Genomic DNA, 25,232 nt, shown 5'->3' on the forward strand with positions numbered 1-25,232 from the left:
TTTATGTGGGTTCCAGGGATTCAGTTCAGGTAATCAAGCTTCTGCCACCAGCAGTTTACCCACTAAGCCATCTTCTTGGTTCACTCTTAAACCTTAAAACAAACAAACAAAGCAGCCCTTTTTATGAAGTAAAAACAGGTCTTTGGAATTATGTAATATTTGTTCACACTTAGGTTCGACCTTAGAGTTTAAAAAGAACATTGTCATAGTAGGGGAGGAAAGGGATTGTGCTCTTGATGCAGCCTAGGAGTATTGTGAAATTCCACTTCACAGCAGTCGAGGTGCTGGCTACCTTATGCATGGTGAGGGGTAAGGATACCTGGCTCCCTGCTGTGCACGGTTCCCTGCTGTGCATGGCTTCCTGCTGTGCACGGGCCTTCTCACTACTCACATAGAAGAAGGTCAAGTGATAGGTGAATCTTTAGAAGATATACCACTAAAATATATTCTCACAATCCGTGTTTATGGTTTAAATTTGGCTTTAGGATATAAGTCAGTTTTTGACACTTCTAACTTTAAACTGGCTATAACCCCTAATTTTGAACAGAAACCTTCAAGGTCATTGGTTTCCTCATGGTACTGATTCACAGACAGCTTGTGTCTTGGAAAGGACTAGACGAGTAGCCCTGTGCCTTCTCCAAGCCCATAGGTTTTCCATCCTCTTTGATGATGGTTTTACCTTTGACTTCCATATATTAGGGTCTCTTTTGTTGTTGTTGTTTTTAATTCAAGTGTGTCTCTTTTAATGGTCCAGACCGAAATGTGTGCAGTTTCCCAAATGAATTAGTATTGAACTAGTCATGGCTGCGGTTGTTCTCAGGGCTGCAGAGCAGGTTGATATCTTTTCTTGCTGAAACATCTTTCCCTTTTCTTTTAGACAGTTTGCTGCTGCTTGGAGTTATATTCTGACCTGCAGAAATGCACTTTCCTTTCTGTTTTGGCAAATATATTCTCATTTAAGTCACCTTTAAAATATTACATTTGTTCATTTTCTGAGTAGAGAGGAAACATCCCATTGGGTCCACTCTCGGTGGTCAAAAGTACACTATTAAGGTTAGCATGAAAATATACAACACCTATGTTGGTGTGAACTATTATGAAATGGATACATAGTTTTACCTAATTTTCTTAGTAAAACAATTTGCTTCTATTTTATCTAGCTGGTATGCTAATAAACTTTCTGTTACTATAACGAAATACATGATAGAATGTACAAAGAAAAGAGTTTATTTTTTTGCTTTTTACTTTTAGGTAGGCAGACCATTGCTTGTAGGCTCTTGTTTGATGTCAAGACAGTGTTAAGGGACACAGAGTAGAATTGGCTGCTAATCTCATAGCCAAGAAGCAAAAGGAAGGTCTGGGTTCTACAATCCTCTTCATTAGAGTAACCCTGTTGGCTAAAGGCCCTTCTTCTAAGCCAGAGTTCAGATAGAACCACCATGAGGACCAACACTTAAGTAAGCATACTCATCTGTGAAGGGCATTTGACAGCTAAATCTATACCAGTAATTTAGTGCAATATAAACTAATATATTTTTTTTAACTTCAATTGGTGCTGACCTAGAGGAGATACTAGAGTATAAAGAAAAGCATATATAGCGTGAGATTACTTTCCCAACAAGGTGACTTCGGACAAAATTCTTGTGTAGATTGCAATTCTGTCATTGTAAATTGGCCATAGTAATATGTTATAAAGATTGAGGGAGGTAATGTATGAATATAATGTTAGAATGTTATTTGAAAACTTGTAGACCTTCAGTGGACTATGCTACTATCATTATTTAATTTTTACTTTTTTCTGGACTTGGATACTTTTTGGTAAACATGTTAGATATAGCTAATACTAAATGATGATGAAGAGTTTGACTATGAACTCATTTTCTAGTCCCCTCTTGGGTTGATTTCCAAAATATTTGTAAACTGCTGCTATTGCAGCAGCAAAGGGATTGCAGCTTAAATTTGCAAATGTATATTTTTTTATAATTAAAATGATTGAGATGAGTTGTGTTCACTATTTTATGTGGCCTAGAGCTCTGAAGCCATAGCTTTGACTCTTCTCAAGTACTAAGAGTCCACCCAAGGCAGATCCTAGGTGCAAGGAAAATCCTACCGCTCCTTTTGAATCTTGTCATTTCAAGAATGACAGACTGCGGTCCAGGTGAGGATGGTGACTTGGTCCTGAGAGGAAACTGTAGGATGGAAAAGAGGACTGGGAGGTAGTTCTCAGTAGATCATTACAGTGTTTTCTGCGTTACAGTAGTTCATAGTTCTTTGTAGTTTCTTTTCCTAAATCCTATTGTTGGTCTAGTTGTGTTCCTGCCTTTGGCAGTATTCTAGTGCTCGGACTGCTAGTTCATTTAGAGAATTTAGAGTCCTTTTTTTCAGAGGGATAAAACAGATAGAGTGAAAAGTAATGGCAACAGAATTACCAACCTCTTTTTCTTTTTCCCACCCCTCTAGCAAAACCAAAGACTAGTTTCACATTTCCTCAGTTTCAAAGCTTTCCCCTTAGCCCTCCAGAGATGAAACTCCTAAATTAAGTTTTATAGTATGGAATAAATTCCACCCATTGTATTCTTTTTTATATTACATTAACTTTAAAACAGTTACTGTGTAAGTAACAAGAAACTGAAACATTGAGTGTTAGTCTAACTCCGTTTGTGGTATTCATATTTTACTTTGGATAGCAAAAATGGGCGAGCCGTTTTCCTCCCTTCTCAACACAGCGCCCTCTGTTTTTCTGCCCTGTTTGCCCGAGAAAATTCCACAGAAGGTATAACAGAATTCGAAAACGGCTGTAACTGAAAGAGCGATAGATGACTGACAGTGATTACCCAGTGATCAATTCAGAGAAACCAATTGATTATGATTTTATTTTTAAAAAGTTAAAAGCTTAAAAAGGCAGCAGGTAACAGGTGAGTCTAACAGCTTATTCGTCTCCTTTCAGCAGTGTTCTGTAAATTGAGTCTTCTCAAAAGTCCCTCTAAGCAATGGATAAGGTTCTGGTTAAGGAAGCACAGGGAAGCTTTTCTGTTCCCTTGACTACTAGTTCTTCTAGGTGAGTATCTGCCTTGATGGGCAGAATTGTAGCAATGCCTTGTGATTAGGGTGAAGTGACCTTGTGAGGCTCACACGCCATCACACAATACTTAGTACTTTTCTGACTACGGGATACCCCTTCTCTAGACCAAGAACTATGAGGTCTCTTTTGCACTGCATCTCACAAATGCTTCAGGGGTTAGCGTGAGAGACCTAGGGTTTGCTTTCTACTGCGCTTTGAGGCTAGCATTCTTCAAGGGAAACAGTAGGAAACTAGTTAGTGTGTTTTCAGAATACTCTTCCCTGACTATTTTTAAATTGCTGTAGATATGCGATTTGTAAATCTTGACCCCATGAAGGCATTGAACATCTTATATTTTAGAGGTTACATTTTAAAAGGGTGGGAAGGAAAGCCCTAGAGTTTGCCCTTTGTCCAAGGTTGTGCGCACCTTATAGTCTAAAAGCCAATTTCTCATTTCTACTCCGCTGTCATCTTTCTGTATTGTAATTGGGGACTGAAAAGCATTTTGAATTTGAATACATAAAAATGTGGAGTTTAATAAAAAATAATTACTATAGTTTATTTAAGTATGAAATTTTCTTAAAATTTTAAAAATATTTCTTTTTATTTTAAGGCATTTCATTTTTAATCGTTAGAACTTTTCCTTCATATTTGAACTGGTCACATCTGTCATATTCCTTAGTCTGGTCAGTTTATATTGGAACATTATTTTTACTTTAGCCGTAGCACTGTTTAATGGAAAAATGATATTAGCTGGATAAGTTACTCAGAAATTCATATGTGTAGTGTATACTAAGAGATAATTACATGACAGGCCATGTTTTAGCTTCTAAAAGTTAGTATTGCATACGTGAAATATGTTCACTTTAGTTTTCTGAAATTCAAACCCAGTTTTTAGTTTATTTTAAGTCTTTGTGTTTACAGACTTGCATGTTCACATTGAAAAGGGAGCAAAATGTTTTTTTAATAATCTAAGGTAATCTTTCCAGGTGGGCTCCTGATCGCATCTGCTCACTTTGGCGCTTATGTGTGTGGGACGGACATCGACTACAACACGCTTCATGGCTTGGGTGAGTAGAACTTACGGTGTTGACGTCTTTGTTGTTAAGCCAAATGGTCCTTTAAAATAATAAAGTAGTTTTATGTGACATTCTAGTGTTTAAAGCACAACATTTTAGTGTAATTTTACCACAAAGCTTCCTTGAGTGTCTCCATTTTATGGCATTATTACTCAGGGTGTGCAAGGTAAACTAGAAGATTATTAAGATGAATAGAAAAAAAATCTCACCATCCCCAGTCAGGAACTTGTCATCCTAATAAGAGAAGTTTTGTTTTTTCTTTTTTGTTTTTTAAATGGCAAACTGAGTTGGGCCGTGGTGGCGCACGCCTTTAATCCCAGTACTCAGGAGGTACATGCAGGCAGATTTCTGTGAGTTTGAGACCAGCCTGATCTACAGAGTGAGTTCCAGGACAGACTCCAGAACTACAGAAAAACCCTCTCTTAACCCAGATTCAGTTCCCAGCATACACATGGCAGCTCACACCTGTCTGTCACTCTAGTTCCAGGGCTTCTGACACCCTCACATACATGCACACAAAATGAATGTAAAAATAAATTTTAAAAAAGAAAGAAAACATAGGTAGTCTCTATTTAAGATTATCATCATTGATTTACTTGGCAATCATGCTGTGAGTATAGGTTGGATTAATATTTAGTTTTTGAATAACATTTAAAAATTTAATTTTTTTGTGATCAGGACATGCTTGAAACACTTGAGGTGTCTACAAATGTAAAGGTTCTGCCTTTAAATGAGGGTAACTTGAAACATGAGCCACTTTGATTTTGTGGCAGTTACGGAAAATACCTAAAAATTGGAAAGCTTCACTAATGGTCTGTGATTAGATGGCATTAAATCAGAGTGAAAAAAGTATATTTCTCATAATGGGGTAGTATTAAAATTAACAAATAAATTCATGCTTTTGAAATTGTTTGCCTCTATGCTAGTATTCCTCTATTGTATCTTGAATGAGTTCTTAAACAATTTCCTTCATTCAGTGTAGGTTAAAGGTGAGGTTTTATTATACTTTCTGTTGCTGAAGCTGTTGTGTGCAGAATTCATAGCTTGTTACACTATGTCTTGAGTCTTAAGGAGCTTATAGTTTTGAATATTTTTCATAATTGGGCGATTTAGAAAAAGATACTCTTTGTCTCATGTTAGACTAGGTAAAGTGCTGGGACTTGCTCTAGCTTATTGCAAGTAGCACAATACATTGCTTTAAGGAAATTATCCCACACAAATTTTAAGACTTTTTTTTATTAAAGTCTTGAAAAGTTATTTCATACCCTTAAGTCTACCGGGAGTAGATTTCTAGTTGACGAGAGTTTCTCGGAGAGTATCCAGTTGCTAGGTATGTCCTTTGCTCCCGGTTTCTGATCTCTTAGGTTATACCGTATGGTCGTCTCCTGTTTTTTCCAGTTGGGCAGCTAGAAGCATTTCCTGTCAGTCTTATAAGGTCTCTTTAGCTGTATTTTCCTTTTGCCCACATGCCTGGAAACCTGCTATCTGCTTTCAGTCTCACTTTCTCATTGTCTGTGACCTTGAGCACCTGTGCCCACCATAGCCCAGAACGCCCACGGTGGCTCTCTGTTCTGCGGTGTTGACTGTCATAAGCCTTCTTTCTTTCCGGGACAATGTTCTCACTGGGTGCTGCTTTTACTCTTCTGACAGTTTTATTTCATTCTCTTTAAGACCCCGGGTTTTCTTTTATTTCTCTTCACATACTATTTTTTTTCCTCCTGGCATCCATTTTTTGTTTGTTTGTTTGTTTGTTTGTTTGTTTGTTTGGCTGTCCAAAGGTTTTTATTTTTGGCTGTCCTGGAACTCTCTCTGTAGACTACACTGGCCTTGAATTCAGAGATCCACCTGCCTCTGGTTCTGGAGTGCTGGGATTAAAGGTGTGTGTCACCACTACCTGGCCAGCATCCATTTTTTAATCCCTGTTTCTATCATATTGAATGTTGTTTGGAGTTTTTCATCTTCTTGATTTTCTTTTTAAGTTTCGTTTTACTGTAAAGTTGATCATAATACAAAAGTGTATAATTGCTGGGCATGGTGGTACATGGCTACAGGAGGCAGAGGCAGGAGGGTTTCTGTGAGTTCCTTCCCTGCCTCAAGAATAAGAGTAATACTAGAGCAAGCTCTTGGGTAGCTGACACCTAGGCTGAAATTTATTCAATCTCACCAGTTCCACTTGTTTAAATACTGATGGCTCCAAGTGTGTATTCCAGAGTTCAGCTACCCGATGATTCTCTCTTTTAGCTAGTGCCATTTTCTGGTTGTGTGTACGTGTAGTGTGTGTGTGTGTGTGTATGTGTGTGTGTGTGTGTGTAATGGGTATGGTGTGGTGTGTGGTATGTGTATGGGGATGGTTATATATCTCAGATTTGACTATTAAGCTGTTTTTTTCCTTTGGGTTTCTCTAATCTTATCACTGACATGATCATCATCTTCCCTTTAAGTCTCTTATGTGCTAAGCTTTTGAGCTTCTTCATTTTTTCTGTGTACATTGATTTTTCATGAGTAATTTTTCCATTTGTCTGCCTTCTTCATGGTCAGAGCTGCTGTGTTTTACAAGTTAGCATTCTTCATTTCTGTTTCATTTATCTGATCAAACATTTTCAACATGAACTCTATTCTTGTAAGATAGGTTCATGTTCTACTCACTTATGTAGCTTACTGGTGAATACTTCATACTTGGAAAGTATTGGTCGTTTTAATAAGGTGCATTTTACTGTTCAAAATAATAAAGTGAAATATTTGCTTAATTGTGTGCATACAATTAAGATTACAAATGAACACACATTTTATGTGGGTAAATGTGGGTTTGCATGGGCATAAAAGTATTTTCGGCTAAACTAAAGAATGATGCTTTGTTTGATGGAATAATTTTCTATCTTCATTTTCTTTCTCTTTAGGAAAAGCTAGTAGAAAAAACCAGAAATGGCGAGGACCAGATGAAAACATCAGGGCAAATCTTCGTCAATATGGCTTAGAGAAGTTTTATCTTGATGTCTTGGTTTCAGATGCCTCTAAGCCTTCTTGGAGGAAGGGAACGTATTTTGATGCAATCATCACAGATCGTGAGTTTATTTTCTACAAAGTAGGAAGGGGGTTAGTTTTCTGAAATTGGTACATTTTAAGTATAAATATATCAACACATGAGAAACGCCCACTTGTACTAGGGTTCTTCCCACTCTTCTTCAAAACCAATACAAAAATTATGACGAGAAAGCAGGTTGTTAATTTTAGTACTTAAGGGTTTGTGGTTTCATTTTAGCAAATACATATATTTCCTGTCTGTACATAATTTGCCATCCATTTTCCCTCCCATTTATTGGCCATTAGTGTATCAACTAGAGCCAGTGTTGTTTGTGGTTTCTGTATCAATCTCTGGGCTTTCAGCGATCTTCCATGTAGGTGAGCCTCCCTCTATAGCACCTATTTTCACCAGCATCTTCTTTCTGGACATAGAGAGTGGGGTTGTGCAAACTGCTGGGCTCCTGCACCAACTAGCTCTAAAACACTACATGAAAACTTAGGTTCTGTGCTCGTGAATCGTCTGCATTTGGGGCGCCTTGTCAAAACAGATGTGCCTTTTTCACAGGGTTGCTTATAATCTTTGTAAAAATTTTTGTAATTAAAATCTTGGTAGTAATTGGTAAATAATGCAAAGTTAAGACCTTTTGTCTCAGCCATTTTTTGTTCTTTGCTTTAGAGGATTTCAAATCTAACAAGAAATTTCTTACAGCATTAAGATGCCATTGTGAATATACATTATGACAATTTGGAACCTTTTATTATTTACTGTTTTTTTCTCCCAGTATGGTATTTTTCTTCCTATACTTTATTGTCGATTTTCTGAGAAAAAAGATAGTATCTTAGCCACAGTATGTCTGTCTGTCTATCTATCTATCTATCTATCTATCTATCTATCTATCTATCTATCTATCTATCTATCTATCATCTATCTTGTTTTTTCGATACAGGGTTTCTCTGTGTAACAGCCGTAGCTGTCCTGGAACTAGCTTTGTAGACCAGACTGGCCTCAAACTTACAGAGATCTCCCTGCCTCTGCCTCCCAAGTGCTGGGATTAAAGGCGTGTGCCACCACTGCCTGGCTTAATGGTTTTATTTTTCTTTTTTCTTTTTTGATTAGCAATCAACTTTACTAAGTTGACACAATAATCAACAGTTTGTTAGCCAGTTTTATCAGTTAAACCACAAATATTATGAACTACTTTTTCCCTTGAATTCAGGATTTACTTCAGAGTCAGACATTGCATTTAATAATTTTGGGCCTTTGTTACTTAACAGTATGTCCACAACCTTATTGTGTCTTTATATTGTGGAGATTTTTGAAGACAAAGTTGTCCCTTCCTGAGCATTTTTTGTTAAATATTTTCGGGTGGAATGATGCATGGCTGATGATTCTTTCCGTCCGTGGATATCACATTTGATCGCCCGTGATGTATACCTGACCCTCATTGGCGATGGGCTGACTTGACTCTCCTGCTGTTGTTTCCTGCCTAGCTCCATATGGTATCAGAGAATCTACAAGAAGGTCAGGTTCACAGAAAGAAATACCAAAGGGAATAGAAAAGTGGTAAGTAAAATTTAAATGTAATGAGTTATCACTTTGAAAAACTTACTTTTTTCTTTTGAAATTACTTTGAGCAATTTTAAACTTTTTACTGATTTTGTAATATTTGTTCTCTCTTAGTCCAGAAAGCCACGTTCCCGTCTCCTTGAGTTATCATCTGAGTGATATGTTTTTTGACCTGTTAAACTTTGCAGCTGAGACCCTCGTACTGGGTGGAAGACTAGTCTATTGGTTACCAGTATATACACCGGAGTATGTAGTCTTTATTTTTAATGTTATTTTCTATTGTCCTTGCATGTTTTAATCATCGTTGTTTTTTTAATCTCTAACTTTGCTCCTATTTTTATATTTACTGTTTATCAGTAGCCTTGGTTTGTTTATATACTAGTCCAAAATAGTCCCCTTCCTCTTATTAGTTGGGTGCTTTTGAGCTTTTTCATGTAAGGTATTGGGCAAACCACCACCTTTGGGACAGATATGCTTTTCATACTGTTTTTATATGGTGATTGAGCATAACTACTTTTTTACATTTTTTTAAAGCTAATTTTTAGAAAACTCACAAAAGGCTATGTACCAGAAAATCTGGGCATGATAGTATGTTTGTTATCTTGGGAGGCATAGCTGGGAATTCAAAGTCAACATGGCTACCTCTTGATTTTGAGGTTAGTCTAGGCTATATAATATTAAAAAAAAATAGTTGAAAGAAATATATGTACCCACAAAATCTAAAATATTTGCATTTTGGCTTTTTGCCTGAAAAGTTTGTCAATCCTTTAGCTCAGTGTCTGGTATATCATAGATGTTTAGTAGCTGCTGCCTAGTCACAAAACACAAGTAGTTTTCAGAAATTTCCCTGAGTAACTCCTATGCCTGTTATTTCTAGTACTGGCTTTCTTACCTGCCTCTTATGACTACCTTAAATGCAATAAATATTTTTAACAACCTAAAACCAAGATAAAAATCTGCATATATTTAAAGCTGTTTTTTATGTTGAACATGATTGGCTTTGTTCCTCAATAACTGGCAACTGTTGAATAGAGCTGTGTGCATCGATGAAGAGAAGGTGTCTGAATAAGATGTGGTATTAAAGGGGCCTGGAGAGAGGTTCAGTCGGTAAAAGTATGCCATCAGGCCTAGTGATTGGAGTTCAGTCATTGGGACCTACATAGTAGAAGGAGAGAATTGATTCCCATGAGTCATCCTCTCTCTCTCTCTCTCTCTCTCTCTCTCTCTCTCTCTCTCTCTCTCTCTCTCTCTCTCTGTCTCTGTCTCTCTTTGTCTGTCTCTCTCTCTGTTTCTCTGTCTCTCTCTGTCTCTATCTCTCTGTCTCTCTCTCACATACACACATACTTTTTAAAAAAGGATAAGTTCTTAAGTTTGAAAGGGGGGGCTGGAGAGATGGCTCAGAGGTTAAGAGCATTGCCTGCTCTTCCAAAGGTCCTGAGTTCAATTCCCAGCAACCACATGGTGGCTCACAACCATCTGTAATGGGGTCTGGTGCCCTCTTCTGGCCTGCAGGCTTACACACAGAATATTGTATATATAATAAATAAATAAATAATTAAGTTTGAAAGGCAGTATTAAGATTATGGTTTAGTTATTTCTTTAATTTGCCACAGAAATCTTTTGAAAGGTATTAAGTATTTTAATACTTGTCTTTTCAATATATATTTGTTCAAAAGCAGTTGAGGACACTGGTAGCAGTGGTGGGTTAGGTACCTCAGGATTTGGTAGGTGTATAGCTTTTGCTTATTTTATAAACATTTATTTGAAGTGACTTTGGCCTAGCTTTAGTTATGTATTTGTTTATCAGTTGATAAGTACATGTATCCAGATTACTTAACATTGGCTTTATGTTTTCTTAGAGGTTTAGAGCACTTGTTGCTCTTACAGAACACCCAGGTTCAAGTCCCAGCACTGCACAGAGGTGGCTCATAACTGTACCTCCAATTCCAAGGGATCAGACGACTGCTTTTGGCCTTTGTAGTCACTAGGTACACACATGCTACACACACACACACACATATACACACGCACACACTCATAATAATATAAAAAAATGTAATTTAGCCTCCTTATCTTAGAAAACAAGGAAAATTGTTTTCAAGAAGTACTGTGAGTTACCTAAATTTTCAAAGCTGCCCAGCTAATTGCATTTCTTATTCCCAGTGGTGTATCCTGTTGTCTGGTCTATGCAGCTATAGATAGGGATTTATTATAATTTTCAGGAGAGCATTTCCTCACTTATATGTGAAATGGTTGTTACATTAAACAGTGTTTTCTAAAATGTGCTCCACCTTCCCCCCGGAAAGCGCATGGTTTCTGCTAGCAGTCTCGTGGGCACTCCAGCCACCTTTTTGTTTTCCTTTTCTTCTGCTAAATGCTACTTGAAAATCTTGTATTTACTTGCTATCTCTCAGCACTTTCTCTTCTATCTGTGGCAGAAAGAAGCGACTTTTGTTTTAATTCAAGTTGCAGTCCTTCCTTTAATTAAAAAAAAAATTCTGAAAGACTTCTCAAATGTACAGAAAACATTACAATATAATACAAAAAGCACTGATTTTCTGTCCCATGCACACATGCTTCAGATACTAGCATAGATGGCCATTCCTCTATTCTGTATACACCCATTATTATTAATCTCTTTTTGTGTGTTTGTTTTGCTTTGTTTTTGAGGTAGGATCTCCTGTTGCCCAGGATGGCATTGACTCCTAGTCTTCTTTCTCTGCCACCAGAGTGCTATGATTATAGGTATGCCCTCCTATTATGGCTACATTACTGAACCCATGTGAAAAGTTAGGAGCAATGCTCTCTTCCTACCCTGTATCCATGATTTTACCTTCCTGTCTGCCACCAACTCTGCTGTAAGTGGAAATCACATTGGTAATGGCAGTGCTGTTTGTTCCTGGGAGCCTTTCAGATTTTACTGGTCTGAGTTCTTCCAGGAAAATGTGCTATCTTACCTCTGCAGTGTCTTCAGGTCAAGGTGTCTCTCAGCCTTTCCTTATCTTTATTGTCATGGAAGTTTTATAGTTTTATAGCGTCCATAACCAATATTTTTGGGTTGACCCTTGTTTCTGTTGTTTTTCTATTGCTGTGAAGAGACACAATGGCCAAGGTAATTCATAAAAGAAAGCATTTGATTTGGGGGCTCGCAGTTGCTGGGGTTAGAGTCCATGATTATTAAGGTGGAGGGCATGGCAAAGAGCAGGCAAGGCATGGTGCTAGAGCAGTAGCTGAGATTAACATCTGCTCCTCTAGGGAGGGAGGGAGGGAGGGAGGAAGGGAGGGAGAGAGAGAGAGAGAATAGGAATGAATTCTAACCCATAGTAACATGCTTCATCTAGCAAGGCCACACCTCCTAACTCTTCCCAAACGGTTCTATCAACTGTAAACCAAGCATAGGTGAAGCTATGGGGACCATTCTCATTGAAAACTGTCCCAGCCCTCAGCAGACCTCGTGATGTTTCCTCTGTGACTCGACTGAACAAAAATGTTTTCTTTGTGGGAGCATCGTAAAACTGATCTTAGTGTCTGGCACCTTTATAAATCATCTGAATTTTGATCATCTGGCCATTTCATTTTGTCTGGTGTCTCTACTCTGAGTCATTATTTCCTCTCATATGGCAGATTTCTAGAAATGACACCATCATCTCTATCAAAGTCCTGCTCACATTGACAACTTTTATTTGCTTCTCACGTTGTATTACAAACAGCACTGCTTTACTGTTGTGGTAGAAAGTGATAAACTATTCGTCATTCTTTATGCATTTGTGAGTCTGCATTGTACAAGTCTTCCCTTCATTTGCTCATTTAGATTTAGTGGTGTGTAATCATCCAGTACTCTGTTCCTCTCATTAGACTCTTTCATCTAGGCATTATACTAGACTCTTAGAATCCAGTTCTCATATGCAATTACTATAAATGGCAAAATCCTGTGTGTGGGGTCTTTGGATCCACAGTCATAGTTCCCTATGCAACCCGGAATTTCTGGCACTGGGATTTTGTTCGGTTGCCTTAGGGCTTCCAGGAGTGCCATTTTCTCCTCATGCCAGATGCCTGTGTTCACTGTCGTCAGCCATAGTTTTTATGTTACAGGCATAGACTATTGTAGGATTTTCTCAGTCACTCATTACATATTACCTATACCTTGTGTAGCTATAAAACACCCTAGAATATCATTGCACATCTGACCCCTGCACCCTGTCCCAATTATTTCACATCCTTGCTGCTGTGGGGTGTACTTTCCTGCCTTTCAGATGCCTCTTTAAATCTGTAAAACACTTGGGTTAGCACTGTATAACGATACTTTTTTACACAGTGTGGGCAGGATCCCTGAGGGCTCACTGCAGTCCATTCTTTCCAAGCACATGCCACCTAGCATCAATAAACTACAAGGCCCAGCGCAGCACAGAAAGGCCCTGTTACTTCTTGCAGTTCTTTTCTCAGAAGAGCAGTGTGCACGACAAGAATGGATGGATGGGGAGCATTACCCTAAGATCTTTAAAGTCTCTAATCGTTCTTTGTGAACTATCCCAACTCCTCCCTCTGGAGTATTTCTTTAATGCACCCCCCCCCCAAAAAAAAAAGAATAAGAGGTGCAGGCTTGTGCTTAACACCTGGCCTGGAGAACAGGGGAGCCAGGGTGTCTTCTTCCAGGGTCTGAGTGGCTCTGGGCTTGTGCTGCTGCCTTCTGCTGCCCCTCCATGGGCCACATTTGACTCTCCATCTCCAGGGGGAAATTCCCCGTTCTTAGGACACACTCACTCCTTTTTGCTCGCACTACGCCATCTCCATTTCCATTCACTGATGCTTATTGTACCTAGTGCTTCTGGGGTCCAACAGGAAGCAGTAGGTACCTGCCCCATCATCCGTCTAAGCCCAAATAATCTGCAGTTCAGCATGGGATGCTCCCGTTGCACTGTCTTCTATAGCCTTCCTTCTCTGCTGTGTTAGGGAAGTGGCTGTGGTGTTTCCCATTCCAGAGAATCTCTTTTCTGAGTAGCAGTCGTCATAGTGGGAATCCCTGGTATTTTCATGCTTTAAATCCCATTGGTAAACTGCTGTTCAGGCTTTAGGGACTTAGAGAAATTATAATAGCTTTTGGTTTTCTCTTAAGTATTCCTCTTGGAAATTCCAGCTCTACACAATTCCTGCCACATTTGCCTTTGACCTAGACAGAACCCATCATCCACTCTGTTTTTCCTAATCCATCTTGATTGATGGAGCACTTACGACAGCCTAAGTCACTAAGACCCCTTAGAGTCTCCTACATCGTAAAGATGAGACACACTGGGGGCTCAGCAAAGCCACACAGTCCCGATATCTCTGCTGGATTGGCTAACCTCCTGACTTCTAGTGCATACAGTCCTGCCTTCTTGGGGGGCTGAGAACAACAAGTACTTCTCCCACTCCCAGTTCTCCTCCATGTTCATCTCATTGCCTGTCACGATTTGATTCTATTCACACGTCCCAAATGTTCGGATCCCAGGAGACACTGTAGAATTGGTATGGCATGTACTCTTTGGAGTCGGACCCTTCCCACTCAGCTGGAAGAAGTGGTGAGGCTCTGCCTGCCTCCATTTTATCTTTATCCAGTTTGCCAATCAAATCAGGGCAACCATGAAGAATGCCAGCCATCTGCACATTTCCCGTTACAATTCCCCTTTTCCTGGAAGACAGCTAAGCCATGGTTAAATGTCTTAGCAGCTATAGGAAGGACAGTGCAGCTTCTCCCACACTGAGCTTTGGATCTGCCCTTTTCCTCTTCGGTGCTAAGTGTTGCGTTTCTTCTCCTAAAGCCCTGATATGACACCCTCAGAACAAAAACTGATCTTGGTGAGGGAGCGTTAACAGACACGGTCTAAGGTGTCTTGTGTGTTGTTGTGTGAACTTTTCATCCTAAGGACATGAACAGATATCTCTTTGTCCTAAACATAATTCCAACAACAGAGCATAGAAACAGTCATGAAATGTCTTGCTTGGTAAAAAAACAATGATTTTAATTAAGTTTATTTACAGAAACTTAGGCCACTGAAGTAAAACAGTCTCCCATAGTAGCTGTTAATTGTCTTTATATCCTTGGGGGTGGGACCTCCTAAGCCCTCTCCTCTAGTAACCATTGCTGTGAGTCTTGGGGAGATGTGGGTCCCAGTGAGCCCGTCCCTCTTTGACAGAAGGGTAATTTGCCCAATCTTTGCGCAGCTGCTGACAGGTCTTCACCTGTCACTAGCAGTGACACATTTTGCCCACAGGACAGTGTTTCATAGTATGAGTCACAGCTGCTGTGATCTCTAGAGGGTCACGGGCATATTGTATGCCGAGGACAGCTTTTACCGCACTTCACCTAAAGAAATCTGGAGATTTAAGCTGTTTCTCAAGATCTTAAAAAGGAGCTACTGTATATTTCTTCAGTGACTTTTCTGTTCTAATAAATTATACAAGGAAGAATGACAAATACTTAGAACTGCAGGAATGTTGACAAAGAGTTCGGTATGAAGGCACATGGTTGTAATCTTAGTACTCAGGCGTCTGAAGCATGAGAATCTCAAGTTCAAAGCCAGCCTGAGCTATATAGTGCATTTCAAGTCATGCTGGTCTACCTAGGTGTAAAAATCTATCAGTTCTTTCTTTTTTGTTTTGTTCTGTTTTTTTAAATTGTAAACAATTGTAAACAATATATTGATTACCATGTTCCCTTCCCCAACTCCTCCTAGATCTTCTCTGCTCCCCCCACCCCTGCAATTCCACACTCTGTTCTTTGTCTCTTTAGAGAACAAGCAGGCAAACACACTATCATTTAAAAAATGGAAAGACATAGTATCCATATAAAAGGCCAGTAGGAAGAAAGTACTCAAGCAAAGCTGAAAAGCTGGTATATTTACACAACAGAATATTGTTCAGCTGTTAGGCAAAGTTATGAAATTTGCAAGTAAGCGGATGGAGCTAGAGAACATCATCCTGAGATAGTTCAGACCCCAGACACATCATAGAACTTTGTTATCTAATTTCATTGTACCAGCTAACTCCTAAAGTGACTAGAAGCTTCTATTGTGAAGGACAAAATCCATCTGTTCCTGTTAGCGATGAATGTGATGGCAGGGTCAGTAAGGTGATTCATTGTATTCAGGTGCTTGTTGCACAAGTTAGGTGGCTTGTGGTTTGATTCCCAGAGCCCATGTGGTAGGAGAAAACTCCTGAAAGATGTTCTCTAAATTCCACAGGTGTGTTGTCCTGCTTGCATGCCCACACTCACTAAATAAAGTAATAAAAAAGAATGTGACATACATATATCAAAACTTTATATTTATTATGCCACATAACTATATGTTATTATTGTCAGTTAAAATAAAGTATGGGAGCTGGAGACATGGCTTAGCAGTTAGGAGTGCTTACTGTTCTTCCAGAGGACCTGAGGTCAGTTCCCACAGCCTCCACTGGGCTGTGCTCATCACTGGTGTGTAACCCCAGTTCTGGCCGTTCTGTGGCATTCTAGGAAACCCACATGTAGGTGGCTTGTACTCTCAGAGACACATGAAATAATTGATGGGCAAGAAACCTACTAACATGTCTCAAATTAAGATTTGGGGAATAAATTCTAATGTAGTCTATAAGTTTCTGGTGGTTAATATCAATTAAGAGAACATGTTTTTTTTTTTTTTTTAAATCTTTTTCAAGGAAACAGGAAAGAGTGATTCCTTAAACAGTTCAGAATACTCAGTAAGCTCACAGTTTGTTTCTCATATGATAGGTGAGATTGATGACATTTAGGAAGAAATTAAAACATGAAATTTTACAAGGAAATAGGTGACTATGAAATTAGTTCATGAAAAAGCTAGGGTCTTATGGATACAACTATTTTTGCTTTTAAAAAATTTGGAATGTAATCTGTATTCATGCAATTCTCACTCTACACTCCTATGGTTTATGTATTTCCACAAAGTTGTGCAGCCATCTCCACTATAACCCCCCCCACACACACACACACACTGTAAACATTTTCATTGTTGAAGAAACCCAGCGTGGAGCCACTCCTCCTGTCTTTGGCAACCACTGATCTAAATCTGTGTGGATTTGCCTGTTTGGGCTGATTTTAGTTTCAAATAGATAACAAATTATAGGGTAATGGTAAGAAAAACTAAATCAGGAATTATTATAATTGTCTAGGCAAAATACATACTTAACAGTTTTCAAACAGTCTACTGATACAAATACACTATTTATATACACCAAAGATGTTTTTAAGCTGCTATTTTAATTTTTTTTTCAATATGTTATTTTGAAGTACTTTGTTCCATTGATTTGGTCATTAATATACAGTTAGTTCTCCATATCTGTTGTTTCTAAATCTGGATTTAGCCAATCTTAGATGCAAAATGGAGTTTGGGCTACTATAGTAGTTTTACGTGTACTGAATAGACTTTATTCTTGGCCATTTCCAAAGCTCTGCAGTATAGCAAGTTGCATTTCTGTCATATTGGATATTCTGAGTAATCTAGAGGTGATTTACAGAGTACTTGTTGCGGGAGGCTGCTTGTTGGTTTCCCGGCCACCTGGCAGCTCAGACCTAAAATAATCACACAGAAACTGTATTAATTAAACCACTGCTTGGCCTATTAGCTCTATCTTTTTATCTGCTAGCTCTTATATTTTAATTTAACCCATTTCTAGTAATCTGAGTATCGCTACGTGGCTGTGGCTTACCGGGTAAAGTTCTGTCTGGCTCCCACAGGGCTACTTGGCTTCTCCCTGACTCTGCCTCCATTCTCCCAGCATTCAGTTTAGTTTTCCCCGCCTATCTAAGTTCTGTCCTATCAACAGGCCAAGGCAGTTTCTTTATTCACCAATGGTATTCACAGCATAAACAGGGGAATCCCCCATCAAATACTGGAGATTATTAGTGTTATTGCAGATATCTACTGGCTTGAATGAATCCTTGGATTATAGTATGGAGAGGAAGGTGTCTTACAACCAGTCTAAGATACAAAGGGGGACTGTAAGAGGCTAGCAATCTGTAATATTTCTTTATGGTTAAACAAACAAACACTATTTTATATGGTTTTAAAACAAATGCTGTGGTTTGTGCCTACCAGGCTCTTCTCAAAAAATAAAGTTAGCTACTGATACCTTGTTTGAGCAATATTAGAGTTATTCATGTCATAAATATAACTTAAAATTGCTTATTAAATTTGGATATGACTTATTTTTGTTTTCTAGTTATATCTGTGTAAGTTTAATTTCAAACATGGAACAAATTTGTTCTTTGTTTTAAAGAACAAGATCTTTATAGTGGGGAGGTATTGATTATGCAAAATTCTTCAAACTCTGTAAAAAAAAAAAAAGGCCTGTATCTATTCCTTCACGGTTTGTCCTAAGGATTTGCTCTAAAGGTTACTTTTTCCTGTTATTTATTTTTCTGTCAATATAGATTTCTAGTTCTCTGAAAAAAGAAAAAAGAAAAAGAAATGTTAACTTTTTAAAGAAATTTAAAGACCTTCTATTGACACTGAATCATGTTTTTAAAATGTCACTTAAATGTAAACAAATATAAATTCCTCATACTTACGCCTCATATATAACTAAGATAGGTAAATTGAGATCACAAATATTCTTAAATATACCAAGTTCAGAAAGGTATAATATTATCATGAAAAGGCAAGGCTATTACGTTTGATTAAATTCAAGAGGAAGTTTTCTTGTAAGGATTAAGGGGATGTAGAAATGAGCTGACATATATGTAACCTTTAAAGTCCTCTGATATAGAAGATTTTTCTGTCTATGTGTTGCTTTCATTAATAGAATAAAGAAACTGCCTTGGCCTTTTGATAGAGCAGCCCTTAGGTGGGCAGAGTAGGCAGAACAGAATGCTGGGAGGAAAAAGGCAGTGTGGCAGATGCGTGGTTCTCTTGCCTAGGGCAGATGCTGGTTAGACTTATGCTGGTAAGCCACAGTCAAGTGGCAATACACATTATTGGAGATGGGTTAAACTAATATGTGAGAGTTAGCCAATAAGAGACTAGAAATAATGGGCCAGGCAGTAATTTAAGTAATACAATTTCTGTGTGGTTATTTCGGGTGTAAGCTAGCCAGGAGGCCTGGACAGATAAGGGGCCCCGCTCCTCCTCCCACAGTCCTTCATGTGTTTACATATCAGTAGGGCATAGAAGTGTTCGTCTGTTAGAATACATCTACTCTTCATCAGTGATATATTTCTCATGGATCTTTACATGTTTTGGGTGGGACTATGTCAAAGGGAACAGCAAAAAATATCCCAGATACATATTCAAAAAGCATGTGGGTTTTTATAAATATTCCAGATTTTCTTTTCCTTCACAACAATGAAGGATACAAGAAATGAAAGAAAACACATTGTGAATCCTCTTTCTACTACCCCAAGGCTCCTCCTGAGAAAGAGACGTATTGAGAGCTGGAAGGATTCTCATTTTTCTAGGCATTCTGGAATTTCAATTATCAAAGGCTGAAAACAACAGATAATAATATTAAACAATTGCAAAGTACTGCCCAATGTTCCTATTGTCTGTGCTATTCAAGTTATATTTAGGAAGTGGTCTCTTGTGCCTATGGATTGAAGGCTACTTCCCACACTCTCTTCAATCAGTTTCAGTGTGGTCTGACTGTATCTTTTTATGCCTGCCATCTTTGAGAAGAGAAGAAACTTTACAATCATCTTCAGATAACTAACTACTGAATAGAAATTCCAGATTTGGCACTAAGGAGGCTGATTATAGCTAGGAGATTTTTTTAGGAGGGCCTGATAATTTCATTATCTGTGTATCTGAGGACTTGCTTTTAGTTTTCTCTGTTGACAATAGATTTTCAATTTGTTTTTATTTTTTGGCCCTTCTTCTTGTTTTGTAATCTTGGTTCTTGTACCTGTATTTGAAATTAGGGAATAGTAGATATTGATCTTAGTGATATTGGTCCTAGGAAAGTGACTCCTCTACTGTTTTAAAGGTTTAATAAACATTTGATTGTGATCAGTCTTTCTAGGTTCTTAGTTTGGTTCTCACTTGACTATATTCACCAATGGTGATTTTGCAAAAGAGGGGGGCATTCCTAATTCCCCTTGATGGCAGCCTAAAATCTGAATGCTAGTAAGTCTCCACTAATTATTTCACCATTCACAGTGTCCTAGGAGTATGGAATATCTCTTCGGTTCCCTATGTCAAAAAGAATAGAGTGTCCATAAGTCTCTAGTCCTTCATCAAAGGGTCCATGTGCTCAATTATGTTCAGAGCAGCTTTATTTGTCATAGCCAGAACCTGGAAACAACCAAATGTCCCTTGACTAAAGAATAGATAAAGAGGATGTGGTACACTTACACAGTGGAGTACTAAACAGCAGGAAAAAAAATAATGACATCTTGAGATTTGTGGGCAAATGAATGGATCTAGAAAACATCATCTTGAATGAGATAACCCAGACTCAGAAAGACAAGTATCACTTGTACTCACTCATAAGTAGAAAAGCCAGCCTATTGTCTGTGCTATTCAAAAGTTAACATTTCTACATAGAAGAGCTGGAATATGAGACCAATTTGAGCTACAGAGTGAAAAGTAGGATCTTCTCTTCTAAAACCAAAAGTGTACATTCAAGTATGACAGATACTGTTTTAGACATCCATTGATTTTGCTGTATATAAGTTTAATTTCAAAGTTATAGATTCTGTTTTTATTTTAAAATTTAGTCTCAGTCATGATGTGAAACTTATTTCTTCATATCATAAATATTTTTGGTGGGGAATCTAAATTTATATGGACTAGTTTTATTAAAGAGCATGTTATTTCTGACTATAGAGTAAGTATTAAAGACTTATTAGATGAGGTAAAACTGAAATGGTCATGAGTGCCCTAAGGAAGAGCAAAGAATGACTTCAAGAGAATTCCTTCCCCTGATAATGGAGTGAAGTACAGCATGAACGTGCTTGGTGAGTGAGTGTTGAAGGTTTTGAGCATGTGATTGAGACAGTGAGGGGGAGAAAGTTGAAGGTCAGAGATACATGGAAGAGTCCCCAAGAGCGGTGGGCAGGGTGATGTTGACACATGAGAACAACTGGCTGGGTTCAAAGTGCATAGTCAGTACCTTCTCAGTTCTAGTTAGAGGTTTAAAGTTATCCATGTAACAAATGTGCAGAGACTACAGAACACGTAAAGGTTTCAAAAGGAAAGTAAAACCTGCAATCAGTGTTCTGCAGGCACCCACACAAACTGGGGAGGGGGTGCCTCCTGCTGCTCTTCTCCACTCTGCTCCAGCAGTGTTCCCCCCATCGCTAGTCTTCTGCTAGACTCTCGCCTAGTGTGTTTGCTGGCCTGCTTTCTAGATGCCAGTCATCTCTGTTGATGTAGCACATTGTTCTCTAGCAACACTTGATCCACTCAGTGTCCTGTCCAGTGTTACTCCTAGTGAATGTGACCCTGGGACTAGTACAGTTTGTAGTGTTTACTTGTTGTTAGTTATTTGAATTATTTGATAAAGAACTTTAGATTTATTTACATATTTAATGGAGGTCTCAAGATATCACTAGCGTTTTTTAGGAATGTTTTCATTTTTCAGTGTAAAGTATACGCATGCTATTGTAGACGTTATAAAAATCCCCAGAGGAGTCATCCCTCTTGACTGTTAAGGGTGTGCTATGGAATGTACTTCTGTCTAATCTGCTTTTGTGGCCCCATTAGGGTGTATCACCATTTTGTAGTTCTGTGGTTTGACATTATTCATCAAAACATATGGGTAGATTCTCCCTTCTTCCCTCCCTTCTCCCTCCATCTGTTTTCCTTTCACTGTCTCTCACGGTCTGTCCTTCTGTCCTTCCCTTCAAGGGTTAAAGTATTGAACTTCAGTTTTTGGTACCAGTACTTATAAAGTATTTGTAAAGTACAAGTAGATGACTTATGGATTGTGTGGGTACCACACTTGGCTTCCATGGTGCCTGTGTGACTACTGCCATGAGATCTTCCTAACTGTCAGCTCTGTCTTCAGGTACACTGAAGAGATGGTGCCCTGGCACCCTTGCCTGAAACTTATTAGCAATTGTGAGCAGAAGCTTTCCAGTCACACAGCAAGGCGCTTGATCACAATGGAGAAGGTGAAGGAATTTGAGGTATGTTGCCTACATTTATTTTTTTGAAACTTGATCTTTCCAGATAGTTTTCCTGGAGTAGGATTTGGAAATGTTGCTCTTGATTTTGATGGTATAGGTGAGTTTAGGAAGAAGCAAGTTGAGGAAATTTGTGGCATTTGGTTGTTGTAGGAGTGGAATGGAGGGGTTTTTTAGAAGAGCAGAAGACACTCACTGATGCCATGGGCTTTTTTAGGTGTCCTGTTGCAAAAGCATAACTCTATGACTACAGACGTGAATGTTTGTGTTTATCTGTTAAGAATGTGTTCATGCACACACATGCCATGGCTCACGTGTAGAAGTCAGGACACCTGAGGGAGTTGGTGCGCTTCTTTTACCATGTTGTTTCCAGGGATTGAACTCAGGTCATCAGGCTTGGTGGCAGTCACCCTTACCTGATGAGCCATCTCACCGGCTGAACTGTAAATTTTCATTGAGACAGTGATTCTTTATTTAAGGAAGCAAGGAAAATATCCTCATTTGTTAGAGTGCAGTGTCAGCAATCATTCATTCTCATAGTCTCTCTTTCATTCCCTCTCTCTCTCTCTCTCTCTCTCTCTCTCTGTCTCTCTCTCTCACGCACGCAAACACACAGTATATTTAAGTTTTAATAACATTTATTACTTTCTATCTAGAGATCTAGATTAGAAGTGATGTAACTAGTACCTTATTTAATGCCACTTCAGTACCAGGACAAAATGTCCTTTGTGCTGTTCTTTTTGAACTGACTGGCTCTCCCAAATGTATTGGCTGCTTAGACAAGCCTTGTTCTTATAGGGCAAGCAGAACAGTTGTGCCTGAATATTTTCTAATGCCCATCTCCACTCTGCATTTGATTGATTATCATCTAATTTATACCTTATGGGTCTTTCACAATAGTAATTGATACACTGCCTTTTGTGTCTGTCACTTTGCATCTTTCATCCCTTTCCCATTAGTTATCTGTCTTTAATTTAGATTCTTATTAGCACATAATTGGTTTATGCTGACAGATCCCAATCTTCCTCCTGTCTTGTTCATACCTATTAAGCAGATTCTCCTAAAATATGGCGTTTATGTTACTTTATGCAAAATGTTTTCGTTAATAATTTTTACTAGTAGATAATGTTTATAAAGTTTTCAGCATGGTATAAATTATCCTCAGTAATTATCCTTCAACATCAAGACTTTTCAGGAAACTAAGCTATTCATCTAGATAAGTAGTTGATGGTTAACTACTAGATGTCTGGGTATTTTTATGCTTGGGTGTATAGATATATGTGGTTTGATGAGAATGCGAGGTAGTAGTTAAAAAAACACAACAGCCACCTGTTTATGTTACATCCCCATCTCTGCAATTACTATTTAGACAATAGATACTTGTGGGATGGACACGGTTTTCCAGTGTGCTCCTAAAGTTTATCAGTGTACTTACATTTAAGAAGGGATATTACTACTAAACCATTGATATTACACATTTTGTACTGGATAATTTTCCTAATTAGAGTTCCTTGTGGAAATCAAGTCCTGTCCCAAGTATGACAATGTACCATTAGTTGTTTAGAACGTTGCAGTTCAGAAGCTCTCAAGAGTGGTTTCCTTATTTATTGGCACAGTGACAACCTTCAAAAATGTCCATTTTGAATCCAGTAGAAGCCCTGTATCTTACTGTCCATTGCAGTTGACTGATCAGTACTGGCCGCTCTGACTCAAACCACCTGTTTGATGGTGGTAATGTGTTAAATACTTCCAGTTGTAGGCTTACTTCCATGTACCAACTAAACTTTCTGTTTCCCCAGAGTTAACTTGTGCTGTTCTCAGGGCTGTTTATTCCAGGTAGAAGTGCCACAGTCTGACCTGAGTTTGATTCCTAGAACTCAGATGGAAGGCGAGAGCCAACTTTCACACGATGTTCTCTGATTTGTGACACATGCAGCTACTCCCAAATGAAATAAGTAAATAAGTGTAGCTTTTAATATGTATATAAAGACTTAAGTTGAGAATAGAAAAAGGATCACAGTTCAAGTTTCTGGACTCGGTTTGCTTTGTAAGACACTTAAGTTCTTGGTTTACTTGATGCAAGACAGAACTAGGGCTCTATAGGTTTAATTTCATAAAGGCTGATAAATTGCTGTATAAATATTTATAAGTGAATCGGTATTTTAAACTACAGAAATACCTCACGTTTGTGGAAGTGGGAAGTGCCAAGGTTGTTTTCTAGGAGGTGGAACTGTTCTCCTGGCATCTTGGTGTTTCCCTTGTTGCGGTGCCTCACACAGCCTTTGTTGGTCAACCTGCCCATGTTGTCTCTTCCTTTTCACAAAGATACTGGTTACAGTGGATTAAGGCATACCCTTACGACATCTTTTACCCTTAATTTCTGCCTCAAAGGCTTTGTCTTGAAAAATAGATTTTGAAGTAAGTCTTTTTTAAGCATTGGGGGAGAGGGGTTATGTTAGTCCCTAATGCTAACCATCATCAGCTTAATAGGCTGGTTGTTGGTAGAGCCACTCTCCGTTCCCTGTCAGTGGCATCTCGTGTATTTGTATGTTTTTCTCTTGATATGTTAAAGGAAGTGAGGTGTTGGAGCATTTAATAGTAGCTTTACAGCTTCTATGGATTATAGCATTTAACATAATCATTTTAGTTGGTGATGAATGATACTAGTAGCTGTTGTGTTATGTGCCAGGACAAAAGAAATAGTTAAACAAAACAGAAATATTACTTGTAGATGTTATAGCTTTAATTCTTGTTAGCAAAAAGCAAAATATGTAACATGAGCTTCCTTCATGACTTGCCTACATAAATAACAGTTCTCCATAAATTGTGTCCCACGGAATTGCCCAGCTATGGAGAAGACTCTTGGCTATTTCTGTTTTTACAGAAACTGGAACAAACAATAAACTAGGATCTTCTGTGAACTAATTTCATATATGCTTTCTCCCGAGTTTAGTTTAAGAAACTCTGTTTTTTTTCCAAATTTATACTTTTGTAAGCAAATTTATTTCAAAGTCAAAGAAAAGTGGGCTTCTGAGAATTCTTACTGTATATTAAAATGATAAATAAACTCATCTCCCTTGGTGTTTTCAACCTGTAAAAACAGGACTGCTCCTGACTTGGCTTCCTGCTTTCCATTTGTTCTTGTTTGAAGCAGGTGTGTGCCTGCGTGCCTGTGTGCATTGAGGCAATGTCTCACTGTCTAGCACTGACTGTCCTGGAATTCATCTGTAGCTGTGTGCCTGTGTGCATTGAGGCAGTGTCTAGCACTGACTGTCCTGGAGACAGGCCTCCAGTTCAGAGGTGTGCCCCACCACACATGCTGAAATTGATTTTTTTTTTTTTAATAAGGAAAACCTCCTCCTAATGGTCACATTAGTACAGGCTCCATTAGCA

The 25,232-nt window shown here is 38.5% G+C and overlaps 1 protein-coding gene across 2 annotated transcripts in view; it reads left to right on the forward strand.

Moving 5' to 3' along the window:
* The window catches only part of Trmt11 (tRNA methyltransferase 11 homolog), a 52,818-nt gene that overhangs the window by 16,196 nt on the left and 11,390 nt on the right, over positions 1-25,232 (forward strand). For both annotated transcript variants that reach the window (XM_026787480.1, XM_005363656.3), the window contains 5 exons: positions 4,051-4,131; positions 7,038-7,202; positions 8,653-8,725; positions 8,843-8,974; positions 21,722-21,842. In XM_026787480.1, the coding sequence (XP_026643281.1) occupies positions 4,051-4,131; positions 7,038-7,202; positions 8,653-8,725; positions 8,843-8,974; positions 21,722-21,842 (572 nt within the window). The remainder of the gene's footprint in view (positions 1-4,050; positions 4,132-7,037; positions 7,203-8,652; positions 8,726-8,842; positions 8,975-21,721; positions 21,843-25,232) is intronic.

Source organism: Microtus ochrogaster, linkage group LG9 (assembly GCF_000317375.1).
Source record: "Microtus ochrogaster isolate Prairie Vole_2 linkage group LG9, MicOch1.0, whole genome shotgun sequence".
Classification (NCBI taxonomy): Eukaryota; Metazoa; Chordata; class Mammalia; order Rodentia; family Cricetidae; genus Microtus; species Microtus ochrogaster.